We start from the raw sequence: 14,575 nt of genomic DNA, 5'->3' as shown, positions 1-14,575 counted from the left end.
GATATCCTTGTCTCATGGCGCACTAGTGACTCCTGTGTCGGGCCGGGCACAGTGCACGCTGACCAGGTCGCTAGGTGTACAGTGTTTCCTCTGACACATTGGTGCGGCTGGCTTCCGGGTTAAGTGGACATTGTGTCAAGAAGCAGTGCGGCTTGGTTGGGTTGTGTTTCGGAGGACGCACGGCTCTTGACCTTCGCCTCCCCCGAGTCCGTACGGGAGTTGCAGCGATGAGACAAGACTGTAACTACCAACTGGGGAGAAAAAGGGGGTAAAATAATGCAACAACAAAAAAGAAAAGAAAAAAGCTTCAGAATCCCAACGCTTATGCCTGAACCCCCCCCCACACACACACACATAGTCACACACACACACTAGCTGTGTGTGGGCGACTCATAACCCACAGTCCCCATGGTTATATCCGAGGGGCGGGTGTGTTTAGGTTTGTTGAATAGTGTGTAGGGTCATTAAATAGTGCGTAGGGTCAATAAAGAGAAAACAATACCTTACAAAATGTGTCATTCGCGTGCAATTTATATCTACAGGCTACATTGAGATGTATTATTTCATTATTGTAGGTTATCTGGCATTAGTGCATAAGACCTAGTCAGTTGTACAACTGAATGCCTTCCACATTTAACCCAGCTCCTCTAAATCAGAGAGGCACAGGGGGCTGCCTTACTCAACATCTACAGCGCCCAGGGAACAGCCTTACTCAGGGGAAGAACGACAGAGTTCTACTTGGTCAGCTCAGGGATTCGATCCCGCAACCTTTCAGATGACTGGCCCAACGCTCTGACCACTAGGCTGCCACTAGGGCCTAACTGTAGGCACGCCAAATAGCCTGCACACCAATCGCCAAAATCTATGGGAACGGGCTGAAAAAGTTCATGCCGATCCCCCGAGGCAAAAAGAGAACTGCAGCCTACTGTTCAGATGGGTTAAATGGAAATCAGGACACTGACTGTAGGTCTATAACCTCTCACATAGCCTAAATACTAACCCCTGCAGAACTAAGCATTTCTTGCAGTAAAATGGTACACCAAATATAGACTACATTTTGACTAGGGAACAGGAGTGGAGAAATATAATGTTGGGTCGTTTTCACAGCTTTCTATTTCCTTACAACCGGTCAAACTGATTTGAGCATTTTCACCCCGGTACCGAAATGACTTCGCTCCACGAACGAGGCAGAGATGACATAGAATTGTACTGAAATCATCTAGATTGAAGAATGCATTCTATCGATTTATGACATTATTCTGGTGAGCAAGGGTTTATTTAAGTCTTCTAGGGCAACATATAGGCTAATGACAGAAGAGAAGCTGCGTGTATCTAATTATAGACAAGTTGCTTAACAAATAGCCGACCAAAATGTAGGAAATTATAAGCAGAAACATAAATTGGGCGGGGGGGGGGGGGGATCCTGCACCCCCTGTCAGGAAATCATTCTCCCGTCTCTACAGCGGGCTAGGGTCGGGGGTGGGCCTCAGATTTTCACTTTACCACATATAGTCAGGCGGTTGTGGATAGGTTATTAGCAATTGCGGGCGGGTGTGGGTGAACAAACAGCTGACCCACTCGCCACTAACACACACACACAGACTGTCACCTGACATTTTGTAATTCGTTTTGAAATGAAAAGGAAGGAGCTGGGCTGATTTTAGAACCAAAAAAAACATTTCATGATGAGATGGAAGGATGAAAGAGTGGAGGTCTGGAGGAATGAAGGGAAAGAGAGATCAAACAGTGGCCATCAGAATGTTTCTTCTGGTACAGACGGTACGTCTGTTTTATTTGTGGATCCTCTGCGGTGTCCATCTGTTTTATTTGTGGATCCTCTGCGGTGTCCGTCTGTTTTATTTGTGGATCCTCTGCGGTGTCCGTCTGTTTTATTTGTGGATCCTCTGCATTGTCCATCTGTTTTATTTGTGGATCCTCTGCGGTGTCCGTCTGTTTTATTTGTGGATCCTCTGCATTGTCCATCTGTTTTATTTGTGGATCCTCTGCGGTGTCCATCTGTTTTATTTGTGGATCCTCTGTGGTGTACCGTGTGTTTTATTTGTGGATCCTCTGCGGTGTCCGTCTGTTTTATTTGTGGATCCTCTGTGGTGTACCGTGTGTTTTATTTGTGGATCCTCTGCGGTGTACCGTGTGTTTTATTTGTGGATCCTCTGCAGTGTCCATCTGTTTTATTTGTGGATCCTCTGTGGTGTACCGTCTGTTTTATTTGTGGATCCTCTGCGGTGTCCGTCTGTTTTATTTGTGGATCCTCTGCGGTGTCCGTCTGTTTTATTTGTGGATCCTCTGCGGTGTCCGTCTGTTTTATTTGTGGATCATCTGCGGTGTCCGTCTGTTTTATTTGTGGATCATCTGCGGTGTCCGTCTGGTTTATTTGTGGATCCTCTGCGGTGTCCGTCTGTTTTTATGGCTGTGCCTCTCCACCAGAGAGGGGCTTTAAAACAGTGTTCGGTTATGGCTGTTCCTCAATTTTCTTCCCTGAGGGTTTAATAGAGGTGATTGATTGGTGTTGTCGGGAAGGACACGCACACACACACACACTCACCCATTGTATCCCCAGATATCTCCCCTGCTTCTTTGACGACTCAATGGGCTGCTTTCTGGTTCCATGCATGCACGTGCGCACACACACACCGACACACTGTCTCGCTGCCTGGTTGGCTAGGTTATTATCTCTCGCTAGTAGAACGAGGGTCTCTGAGAGGCCACTGTCGAAAGGAACCAAGTTGTCGCCAGTCACACCTCTGTCAGACAAGCGAGGCCTTTAGAACAGACCACTGAGACAGAGAGAAGAGGCAATAGAAACACCTGGAGACTAAAGTGGTCAGACAAGCCATTCCCGACCCAACTCCAGAGGAAGGATTTAATACTGAATGTCTGTACTGTACTCTGGGTCTGAAGCCAGATTCAGATGAGCGCCGTGGCTCAGTGGAGAGGAGAGAAGATGCTAGAAGGTCCACAGGGCCAAGTGGAGAGGACAGAACTCACACGCACACACAGACGTGCTGTACACACACACACACACAGACACAGACACACACACACACACACACACACACACACACACACACACACACACACACACACACACACACACACACACACACACACACACACACAAGTGAATGCTTTTATAGGCTTTTGTTTTCACACTGACGGCTCTGCCGTTGACGTGGTGTGCTCTCCTCTGTTCTCTTCTAATAATTAAAATAGTAATAATAATAATAACAGTAACAATACAAAATACAGAGTGTTTTGCTGATGTACCATCTTTAATAAGCGAGTATTGCCATCCCTGGCTCTTTCTCTCCTCCTCCCTCCTCTCTCTCTCCCCCTCTTCTATTCATCCATCACCACCACCCCCCGCTGCTCCACAGCTACCCCCCGGCAACATTAGCTAGGCCAATTAGGGCTCTGTAATTGAAGCAATTATCCAATTAGAAGCCTCTCAGACGTGCCCCAAAACCTGGAGGGCCCCCCAGGCAGCCTAACCTCTGCCACGCTCCTTGATGTCCACCATGGATTGTCCTCTCCCCAAGCCCCAGGACGGGGTGTGACCTGGAGGTCACCTTGACCGTTATTACACTGATCTTAGATCAGTTTAGCAGGTCTACAAAGTCATTGTCCTTATCGCAATTGTAGTGTCTATGATCTGACCCGAGATCAGTTTCATATTAACTATGAATGGATTTTTCCTCTCTTTGCTGTTTTTGCTCCCTGATCTGAGGTAAGTTTAACAGTGTGCCACAGACACTGTCCTCAAGGTGATTTTAGCCTCCTCCAGTTTGCTTTGAGTTCAGTTGGTAGCCTCTTTAATGTGTTTTTGAGCATGAAAATGTAATGTGTTGTGGCCTGGTGTGATTAGGTTATGATTAGGTTATTGGGTGCGTGGGTAGGGTTTCTCTCTCACTGGGCTCTGGGCTCTACTAGAGCAGCCCACTGGTCTCTCTCTTTCCTCTCTCTGAGGTTTAATTAGAGAATAGAAAGTCCTGGAAGAGACTAGGGACCCCCCCCCCCCACACACACACACACACACACACACACACATTGACACACAGGAGGACAGAATGATGCGTGTTGCACGCGCACGCACGCACACACGCACGCATGAACACACACACACACACACACACACACTGTAACATGTGTATCCACACTCACATAAGACTGCAGGCACACACACACACACACTCTGGAGCGTGTGTGTACTCAAAAAACACACACATGCACACTTGGGGGCTACAAGCATTGGATAAAGACAAGGGGTTGGGAGAGAATAGAATAGAAAGACGGGAAGAAGAAGAGAGAAAATAAGCTGAGAGGGCGAGAGGACACATGAGGGTGCAATAGAAACAGACAGAAACACAACTAGATGGAATGTACAATGCAGTGGGAAGGAAAATATCGAACAGGTGTCACAAGGTGAACGTTTGCATTGTATTCCAATTACATAACCCACAGTCCTGCAAACCTTTACAAGGCACATCATATCCGCAACACTTTTCTACCCCAAGCTGCTGAAACTGACCTAAAATACAGAATCGTATTCTTGAAGCAAAGAAAGAGTATTTTTTGCACATAACCAAGTCTCATTACTATTTGCATCGGCTTATCAGTGTTTGTATCCTCATCGCCCCATCAGAACACATTCTAATTAACTCCCATATTACCTCGCTGTCTCCGCTTCCTCACTTTCAAATTCAAATAGCTTTATTGGCAAAACGAAAACCTAGGCAGCCGAAGCAATAATACGGTTAATGAAGACGTTAAATTGAGCAATTATAGGATGGCGATAACACAATAACAAGGGACAAACTGGAGGGACTCCGGTTGTGTTCCAAACGGAGCCCTAATCCCTTTATAGTGCACTACTTTTGATCAGAGTCCTATTGGCTCTGTGCATGACATAGGGATTAGGGTGCCATTTGGTGTCGCAGCCTGTTGAATGCCCTCGAGAATTTCCATGTAAGAAGCACCCTTAGCACGGACGGGAAGTTGATAGGAGCACATCAAATTTGGTGTCAAATGAAAGCTAAGAGTCTATTTTTGAGAAATTAAGGCATTTAATATGTTTTTTCAACCATTTTCTATCCTAAAAAGTGGAAAGAAATAAAGTCTTGGATTTCTGGTCAAACAAATGGAAAAGGAGTCTTAGAAAACAACTTCCAGAAAAAGTCTTAAAAGGTTTCAGAAATGCATCAAAACACAATAATGTTGAAGTAAAGACCCCTGCCAGCTAATATCAACACTTATATTTAGTTTTGGAGAAATGATTTGCCTTCTGTATGCTTAAGAAATATTGCCTAGTGTCATTCTGTTACCAAAAATCCACATATCTTGAAGATATTTTCCAATTTCTCTCCCGCGTGAGGAGGGAGGATAATGAAAGTAGACAGAAGTAACAAGTGAAGGTAGACCTATCAATTAGTTAGTGTTTTTACTGATAACAATTTGGTTTATCATTTATTAAGGGGTTAAAACACATCATTCTGTTACCAAATCAGTAACCGAATGACCAAAAAATCTGTAACAGAATGACTTCAACTGACTTGGCTACAATGGGAAATCATAGTAGCCACAAGCCACAGTTGAGTCACCTGCTACTGTCCTCCCTTCCACTGGCATACTGTCATGTTCATCTCATAACGGGTTTCTGTTCTCTTTCTGTCGTCTGGTGGTAAAAGAAAGAGTGATAAAACAGTCTGAACAACCGATCCCTCGCTCTCTCCCTGGCTCTCTATCTCCAGTTACTGTAAATGTTTTATTGTCACATACACCAGATAGGTGCAGAGAAATGTTGTTTTAATGTCACCTCTCCTGGCTCTTACTGACACCTACCCACGAGCCCCCTCACTTTCCATTTACTGTAACCAGCGTCCTCACCCACTGAGCACTGACCGACACCTGACGTCCATGGACATTGTAAAGTAGTTGACATTTTGTCAGTCCACATCTGAACCAATTATAGACGTCTGTTTTACAAGTTTAAACAGCACAGTACAGTAGAGTTTAGTACAGTACAGTAGAGTTTAATACAGTAGATTAGTGTTTAGTACAGTACAGTACAGTAGAGTTTAATACAGTAGTGTTTAGTACAGTACAGTAGAGTTTAATACAGTAGAGTAGAGTTTAATACAGTAGAGTAGAGTTTAGTACAGTACAGTAGAGTTTAGTACAGTAGAGTAGAGTTTAGTACAGTACAGTAGAGTAGAGTTTAATACAGTACAGTAGAGTATAGTTTAGTACAGTACAGTACAGTAGAGTTTAATACAGTAGAGTTTAATACAGTACAGTAGAGTTTATTACAGTACAGTAGAGTTTAATACAGTAGAGTAGAGTTTAGTACAGTACAGTAGAGTTTGGTACAGTACAGTACAGTAGAGTTTAATACAGTCGAGTAGAGTTTAGTACAGTACAGTAGAGTAGAGTTTAATACAGTACAGTAGAGTAGAGTTTAATACAGTACAGTAGAGTAGAGTTTAGTACAGTACAGTACAGTAGAGTTTAATACAGTAGAGTTTAATACAGTAGAGTAGAGTTTAGTACAGTACAGTAGAGTTTAATACAGTACAGTAGAGTTTAGTACAGTACAGTAGAGTTTAGTACAGTACAGTAGAGTTTAGTACAGTACAATAGGGTTTAATACAGTAGAGTAGAGTTTAGTACAGTACAGTAGAGTTTAGTACAGTACAGTAGAGTTTAATACAGTACAGTAGAGTTTAATACAGTAGAGTTTAGTACAGTACAGTAGAGTTTAGTACAGTACAGTAGAGTTTAATACAGTACAGTAGAGTTTAGTACAGTACAGTAGAGTTTAGTACAGTACAGTAGAGTTTAGTACAGTACAATAGGGTTTAATACAGTAGAGTAGAGTTTAGTACAGTACAGTAGAGTTTGGTACAGTACAGTACAGTAGAGTTTAATACAGTAGAGTAGAGTTGAATACAGTAGAGTAGAGTTTAGTACAGTAGAGTTTAGTACAGTACAGTAGAGTTTAATACAGTACAGTAGAGTGTATCACTATACAGTAGAGTTTAATACAGTAGAGTTTAGTACAGTACAGTTTAGTACAGTACAGTTTAATACAGTAGAGTTTAGTACAGTACAGTAGAGTTTAGTACAGTACAGTAGAGTTTAATACAGTACAGTAGAGTTTATCACTATACAGTAGAGTTTAATACAGTAGAGTTTAGTACAGTAGAGTTTAGTACAGTACAGTAGAGTTTAGTACAGTACAGTACAGTAGAATTTAGCACAATACAGTAGAGTTTAATACAGTAGAGTAGAGTTTAGCACCATACAGTAGAGTTTAATACAGTAGAGTAGAGTTTAGTACCATACAGTAGAGTTTAATACAGTAGAGTTAAGTACAGTAAAGTAGAGCACACTAGAGTAGGGCAGGGCTCTAACACTGACCGATTTTACAAGGAGCACGTGTGCGCCTAAGTAGAAAAATGTAGGCGCACGCAAAGAAATTTAGGAGCACAATGAAAAATATTTGAGGTAATAAATCTAGAATCCTTCATTTTTCTAGGTGGTGCTCCTAAAGAAAAAAATTCCCGGTTACACATTAAAATATGTAGGCGCATACGCAAGTAAAATGGCCGTACCTTAGAACCCTCTGGAGTACAGTACTTTACTGTAGTGTACGGAACTCTACCGCAGTGGTTCTTAATTGGTTTTGCTTCAGGACACAAATTTACCCCGGTTGTCTCAGTCGTGACCCAGTATTCGCATTGCGTTTTTTTGGGGGGGGAGGTCAAAATGCAATCAGGATCATTTTTTATGCTATATTGATAGTAAATGTATCAATTATATGACAAAGGAAAATAGTAAATCATTGAATTTGCCCATATTTTTGATGAAGAATGTGAATGAGCTCGCTGGTTTGAGATCACAAACTCAACCAAATGTGCTAAATAGCGCTGCTAATAGATCTAAATGAAAAATACTGTGATTTAAGAAAAACAGGTATTTAATCACTCTCTACCTGGTTTTAGTGGTTTGAAATCAGACTGCAGTATTTTTCATCTAAAAATAACAAAATGTTTGACATCATTCAACATTTCCCCGTCGTGAATCACTGCTCTACTGTACTGTTTTAACATTTAACCACGGAAGTTGACTGACACATTCTAATTTACAGCAACGACCTGGGGAATAGTTACAGGTAAAATCAGTAAAATCTTTGACATTTTTGCTTGTTGCGTTTTGGTCCGGACCGACCCCACATTGTTGTTGTTGTTGTATTTTACCTCCTTTGTCTCCCCAATTTCGATCTTGTCTCATCGCTGCAACTCACCAACCGGCTCGGGAGGTGAAGGTCGATCCATGCTTCCTCCGAAACATGACCTGCCAAACCCTGCTTCTTAACACCCACCCGCTGTACCCGGAAGCCAGCTGCACCAATGTGTCAGAGGAAACACCGTTCAACTGACGAAAAGTCGCTAGAGCGCAATGATCCAAGTAAAGCCCCCCCCTCCGGGCCAAACCCTCCTCTAACCCCGGACAACGTTGGGCTAATTGTGCGCCTCCCTATGGGACTCCTGGTCACGGCCGGTTGTGACACAGCCTGGGATCAAACCCGGGTCTGTAGTGATGCCTCAAGCACTGCAATGCAGTACCTTAGACCGCTGCACCACTGAGGAGGCCCGGACCAACCAAATGTTGTCTTGTTTGGGGGCAGAGATTAGAATAATTGCATATTTGGGTATTATTCTACACACTTGCAAAGGAGAATTTAGCATGTTTCTACCTTTGTGTACCTATTCAGAATACATCACCATGAACAGAATGAGATTCATAATTATGCATTTCTGTGTAGTACAGATCAGGGAACCATGGTGTGGTGCTTTTATCGTCATTCTGGGTGGAACTCCACTTACTGTAGTTCAACAACCAAAATATATTTTTTCAAAGCCCGCAATCATCATATACGACTGACACCCAATTCTTTCTGCAGACATCATTGAATCCTAATTCAGAATTGATATTTAACGGATTTTTTGGAAAACAGGGTCACGTAAAAATCTGAGGGAGATTCTGTTACCAAACTTTACATCTGCACTCTTCTTCCAGTAAATGTGTTTTTGTACAAAATTGTTAAACATTGTCCTTGTGTATAGAGTTGTAACAGCATCACACTGTTACTGTGGAATTGCCCCCCCCCCCCCTCTCTCTCTCTCTCTCTTTCTCTCTCCCTCTCTCTTTCCCTCTCCCCCTCTCTCTCCCCCTCTTTCTCTTTCTCTTCCTCTCTCTCCCCTCTCTTTCTCTCTCTCTCTCTCTCTCTCTATCTCTCTCTATCTCTCTCTCTATCTATCTCTCTCTATCTCTCTATCTCTCACTCTCTCTCTCTCTCTATCTCTATCTCTCTCTCTCCCCCTCTCTCTCTATCTCTATCTCTCTCTCACTCTCACTCTCTCTCTCTCTATATATATATATATATATATCTCTATCTCTCTCTCTATCTCTCTCTCTCTCTCTCTCTCTCTCTATCTCTCTCTTATGAGTCAGGATGTCTGCGTTCCCATGCGTGTATATACTTATTGCTGTGTATGTGTGTTAGCGCACCACAGCTGGCAATCCAAAACATCCGGAAGCTTCTCTAAGCTGCTTACAAACAGCAACTGGTGACCATTGACCCTTATGGGCGCTGAAAGGCCGGTCTAAGCCAGGATCCAGTGTGTTTCTGTGTGCGCATGTGTGTGTTAGGGAACGTGTGTGTGTGTGTGTGTGTGTGTGTGTGTGTGTGTGTGTGTGTGTGTGTGTGTGTGTGTGCGTGCGTGCCTGCATGCATGTGTGTGTGTGTCCGAGCAGCGCATGCTTCCGGGTGTGTATGTGTTTGTGTCACCTCCTCTCATACTCACAGTGCTACCCGCCACAGCTGCCCAATAGGAAATTAATACCTATAACTATTAAATTAAGGCATCAATAGCGTCTCCATGACGATTACAGACCATAATAAGGACTATGGCTGGATCAGCGATGATCATAGAGGGCTGGAATGAGCGATATGATTGTGGCTATACTTGAATGAGTTATCTTTGGAGCTCTGGCGAATCCCTGCGTAGTCTAACTGGAGCTGTGACAGTGAAGGTGTTTTAATGTATAGAAGTCGGAGGTGACCCGAGACAAGCAATAGACAAATGAATGATGGCTTCTACTGATTGGTAGGATTTTTGTGATGTCAAGTGTGCTGATGCATTCGCTTTCGTCACTTTTTTTTTTAACCATTTCCATTTGCAATTCTTCTTTCAAACATGATGAGGATTTTTACCAAAAACAATGAGGATTTTTACCAAACATGGTTGACACTGTATAATGACACTTTATCTCTTATTTTCTCCTCTTTCTCCCTTCTCTTCTCTCCTCCCTCTCTTCTGCAGGGTTAGTTTGTGACCGCCACCGTTGACCAGGAACTGTGACCGCAGACATTGACCGCGATGAGGACCGTACAGGAGGATGGAACGTAACAGAGTTCTGACCGTGGAGCCGTTCCCGACCGCGACCGTAGACCACCAACACTAACCACAACCACACCTTCTAAAGACCGCCCGGTCTCCCCCTAACCCTCCACCCCTCCAGCCCCTCTGTCTTACACCGCACCCCCACCCCCCCCACCCCCTCGCCACTCCACTCCTCCACCTATCCTCCTGCACTCACTCCCTCGCTCCAGACCCCCTTTTTTTGAGGGTCCACTTTTTCTTTCATAAACACTCTCAACCACCACTTCTCTCTTTCCATTGCGATGTCCTTTCTTTCCAATCATCTATACCTTCATGAACATTGAGTCCTCTTTGGGAAACAGACATACACGGACGATAAACGTTTAGTTGGAGGCGGAGTCTCTATAGCTGCCAGTCATGTATCTTTTCCCTTTATCCCTGTGTAAACCAAGTGGGCGGGGTCTCGCCTCTAGTCTCCACCCCCGCTGCTACATGGCCGACACCTGTCTAGTCTGGCTCCTGGGCCTGGCTCTCCGCCTCTCCCTGACATCCTGCCAGAAGATGAACCCCGCCAACAAGCCCCCCATGGTGACCACCAACTACGGCAAGTTGCGAGGGCTCAAAAAGGACCTGAACAACGAGATCCTGGGGCCAGTGGAGCAGTACCTGGGCGTGCCTTATGCCACAGCGCCCATCGGAGACCGCCGCTTCCAGCTGCCCGAGGCGCCTGGCTCGTGGCAGGAGATCCGCAACGCCACAGCGTTCGCCCCGGTGTGCCCGCAGAACGTGCACGGCGTGCTGCCGGAGATCATGTTGCCGGTGTGGTTCACAGACAACCTGGATGTGGCAGCCGGCTACATCCAAAACCAGAGCGAGGACTGCCTCTACCTCAACATCTACGTGCCCACCGAGGACGGTGAGTGTCGGGTAGGGGTGGTCCTTCGCTCCCATAGGGGGTGCCACTCAGGGGTAGGGTGAGGAGAGATGGAAGGTGGAAGGGGCGGGGTACTTTTAACTGAGCGAGATCTGTCACTAGAAACATACCTAATTCTCTTTTTTTACTCCCGGTTGGGACGCAACAATATTTTTCCCACCGTCTTTTGCCACAAAATATATCTAACCCCCCTAAAACCTCACTCTCCTTGCCCAAATCCAGAGCTGAATCTTTCTTTGGTTCAGTAGGTCTGGGGTGAGGAGACGAGCGACGTCTGGGTCTGGGTTGAGCAAGGTAAGCAGAGAGGGAAGGAAGAAGACGAGGGTTTCTTTCAACTAACTATCTTAAACGTTCCTTGCCTCAGAATCATTTCCGACTGTTTTGTCCATCTTCGAAGGTCTGTGGTGAGGAAGGGAAGGAGAGAGGGAAGACGGATTGGGTTAGGGGGATTCTTTCAACTCAACTCAACCTTACATCTGTCACCTGAAAATACTGTATCTGAAACCTGCCTAGAAACTGCACTCCTTCCCTCAAATCATTTACACAAATAATTTTTATGCTTGGGATTTGAATCTTTTTATTTTTCTTGCGTTTCTCGTACAAACTCAGACACTTTTACATATCGATCAGCTTTTAGGAAATAGTGTATATTTAACGGGTTTATTACAAAGATACAAACACCTGATATCGTACTAAAAGTGTAATTGTCATCACCCACGGGACTCATTTTTCTTTTTCAATATCACACACTAACCTCCAAGCTGTCAATATATTTTTTTTACACAGCTTTTTAGATACTCACTCTTAACTGTTACTAACACTAGGTACTATCTGCACTTTTAGGCTTTTATGCGAGGTTAAGAAGTGCCTGTGTGTTCTGAAAAACGGCAAAAGAACACAGTACTTTAACAGTCCAGCACAGCTCCACTGGGGTATCCACAATGATTGTCCCACCACGTGTGTGTTCTCTGCTGTTGATGCCAGTGTGTATCAGAGGAGTCAATCTGGGTCTCACCGTCCCTCTCCTCACACATCCACAGTGAAGTGAGGAACCATGATGGGCATCGGTCTTTTCTCTCCATCCCCACCCTGGGGGAGCCTGGACAGCAACCTGCTACACAAAAAGACAGAGTAAGGGAAATAAAAGTGGGGAGACCACCAAAGTCAGATTAAAGCCTGAGAGATCTCTGGGGAGCTAGGGCTTTTTAGACCTCACAACTCACCACCTGCTCCCCCCCCCCCCCCCCCCCCCTTTAAAACCCAAAACACAGAGACCTAGAGTATCTCTAAATCACACCAGGCTTCTCTGTCTCTCTCTCAGTTTTTCTTCCTTATGCTCACTTACAGGGCAATTTTTGTTTTACCTCAGCCATCACGCACACACACACACGCACGCACACACACACACACACACACACACACACACACACACACACACACACACACACACACACACACACACACACGTCACTCCCTCACTGTAGCTAAATGTCAGTACCATCCAGAGAACAGCACAGCACTGAGAAGGATTCGCCTGCAATGGCACATCTTTATAGAGTGGAACAAAGCTCAACTCTGACGCTGCCTCCGAAATGGCACCCAGTTCCCTAGTTAGCGCACTACTTTAAACCAGGGCCACTAAAGAGAATAGGGTGTCATTTCAGACACACCCAGAGTGTTTGACCTTCAACATGGTGGTATGTAGTTGGATATAAGGACCTTCTGCAATGACATTGTCTGTGTTAGTGTAATGCTGAGGCTAGCACTATCTGCCTATGGGACCAGGGGATTGGCTGTCTAATATGTATATGTCTATGTCTCTCTCGTGTGTGTGTGTGTGTGTGTGTGTGGGGGGGGGGGATATTGTCCCCCTAGACAGAGAATGATGGGAAGGCATTGATCAGCTGCCCAGCGTCCCCCTCCACTCCCTGAGCTGGCTGTGGATGTGAAAGATGAGGAAGACACACACACACACCTACCTATATATCCACGCACACACATGCACGCGCCCTGGCATGCACACACACTGGACAGTCACTGGCAGCAGATGGAATTTAAAAAAAATCAAACCTCATGTTTCCTTTTTGTTTGCTGTCTGATAAAAACCTTTTCCAACGTCTCCTGTTACCTGTGTCCTTCTTGGTCCTTTTTACCGACCAGCCCTAAACCGTCCACCGTACCACTGTAGACAAACAGTCCATGTGCTTTATTCTGTACCCCACACCTCCCCTATAACTGCCCCTTAGTGTATCCTAAAATAATCCAGTAGCATACTTCTTTCTCTCTCCCTCACTCGCAGCCATGTGTGTCACAACAGGAACACGCTGTGAATCTTAAAGACTATCTTTTTAAACAGGACCTCTTTAAAGGGACATTTCTTTAAAGGGACATTTCTTCAAAGGGGCCATTACTGCTAAACATAGTAACGCGCCATTCTCGCATATGTTGGTGCTGGAGAATGTGAATATGAAGTTGAACAATTTTGAAATGTCCCTTTAAGTTAGGATCGTTTTTATAATGCAATAAGGGCAATGGGAGAAAACTAGGACACGCTAACACACAGGCACAAACACACAGACCCCCCCCCCCCCCCCCCCAACACACACACACGTTAGCCAAACAAGCCTTTTTATAGACTCCTTTTCTCTTCAATCCATTTATCTTTTTAAAGAAGCAGTCCTGCTGTTATCACAGGGCTACTCTGGGAGCCCCTGAGGAGGAGGGACTGTCATGCTTAGCGACCCTGGGGGAGCCTGGACAGCAACCTGCTACACAAAAAGACAGAGAAAGGAAAAGAAAAGTGGGGAGACCACCAAAGTCAGATTAAAGCCCGAGAGATCTCTGGGGGATAATAGATATTGTTTTAGAGAGGTGGAGTGATGGTGTGATGGAGGGTGGGGATGGAGTGATGGAGGGTGGGGATGGAGTGATGGAGGGTGGGGATGGAGTGATGGAGAGCTGGTGGGTGGGGATGGAGAGATGGAGAGATGGAGGGTGGGGATGGAGAGATGGAGAGATGGAGGGTGGGGATGGAGTGATGGAGAGATGGAGGGTGGGGATGGAGTGATGGAGAGATTGAGGGTGGGGATGGAGAGATGGAGGGTGGGGATGGAGAGATGGAGGGTTGGGATGGAGAGATGGAGGGTGGGGATGGAGAGATGGAGGGTGGGGATGGAGA

The 14,575-nt window shown here is 45.1% G+C and overlaps 1 protein-coding gene across 2 annotated transcripts in view; it reads left to right on the top strand.

The window, feature by feature from the left end:
- The window catches only part of LOC110500852 (neuroligin-2-like), a 222,265-nt gene that overhangs the window by 78,945 nt on the left and 128,745 nt on the right, over positions 1 to 14,575 (top strand). For both annotated transcript variants that reach the window (XM_036957937.2, XM_036957936.2), the window contains exon 2: positions 10,404 to 11,379. In XM_036957937.2, coding sequence (XP_036813832.1) covers positions 10,881 to 11,379 — 499 coding nt within the window. In that variant the 5' untranslated portion in view covers positions 10,404 to 10,880. The remainder of the gene's footprint in view (positions 1 to 10,403; positions 11,380 to 14,575) is intronic.

Source organism: Oncorhynchus mykiss, chromosome 21 (genome assembly GCF_057628025.1).
Source record: "Oncorhynchus mykiss isolate SJ-2025 chromosome 21, ASM5762802v1, whole genome shotgun sequence".
In the NCBI taxonomy this organism is placed as follows: domain Eukaryota; kingdom Metazoa; phylum Chordata; class Actinopteri; order Salmoniformes; family Salmonidae; genus Oncorhynchus; species Oncorhynchus mykiss.
This window is presented reverse-complemented; position numbering and strand designations above follow the sequence as displayed.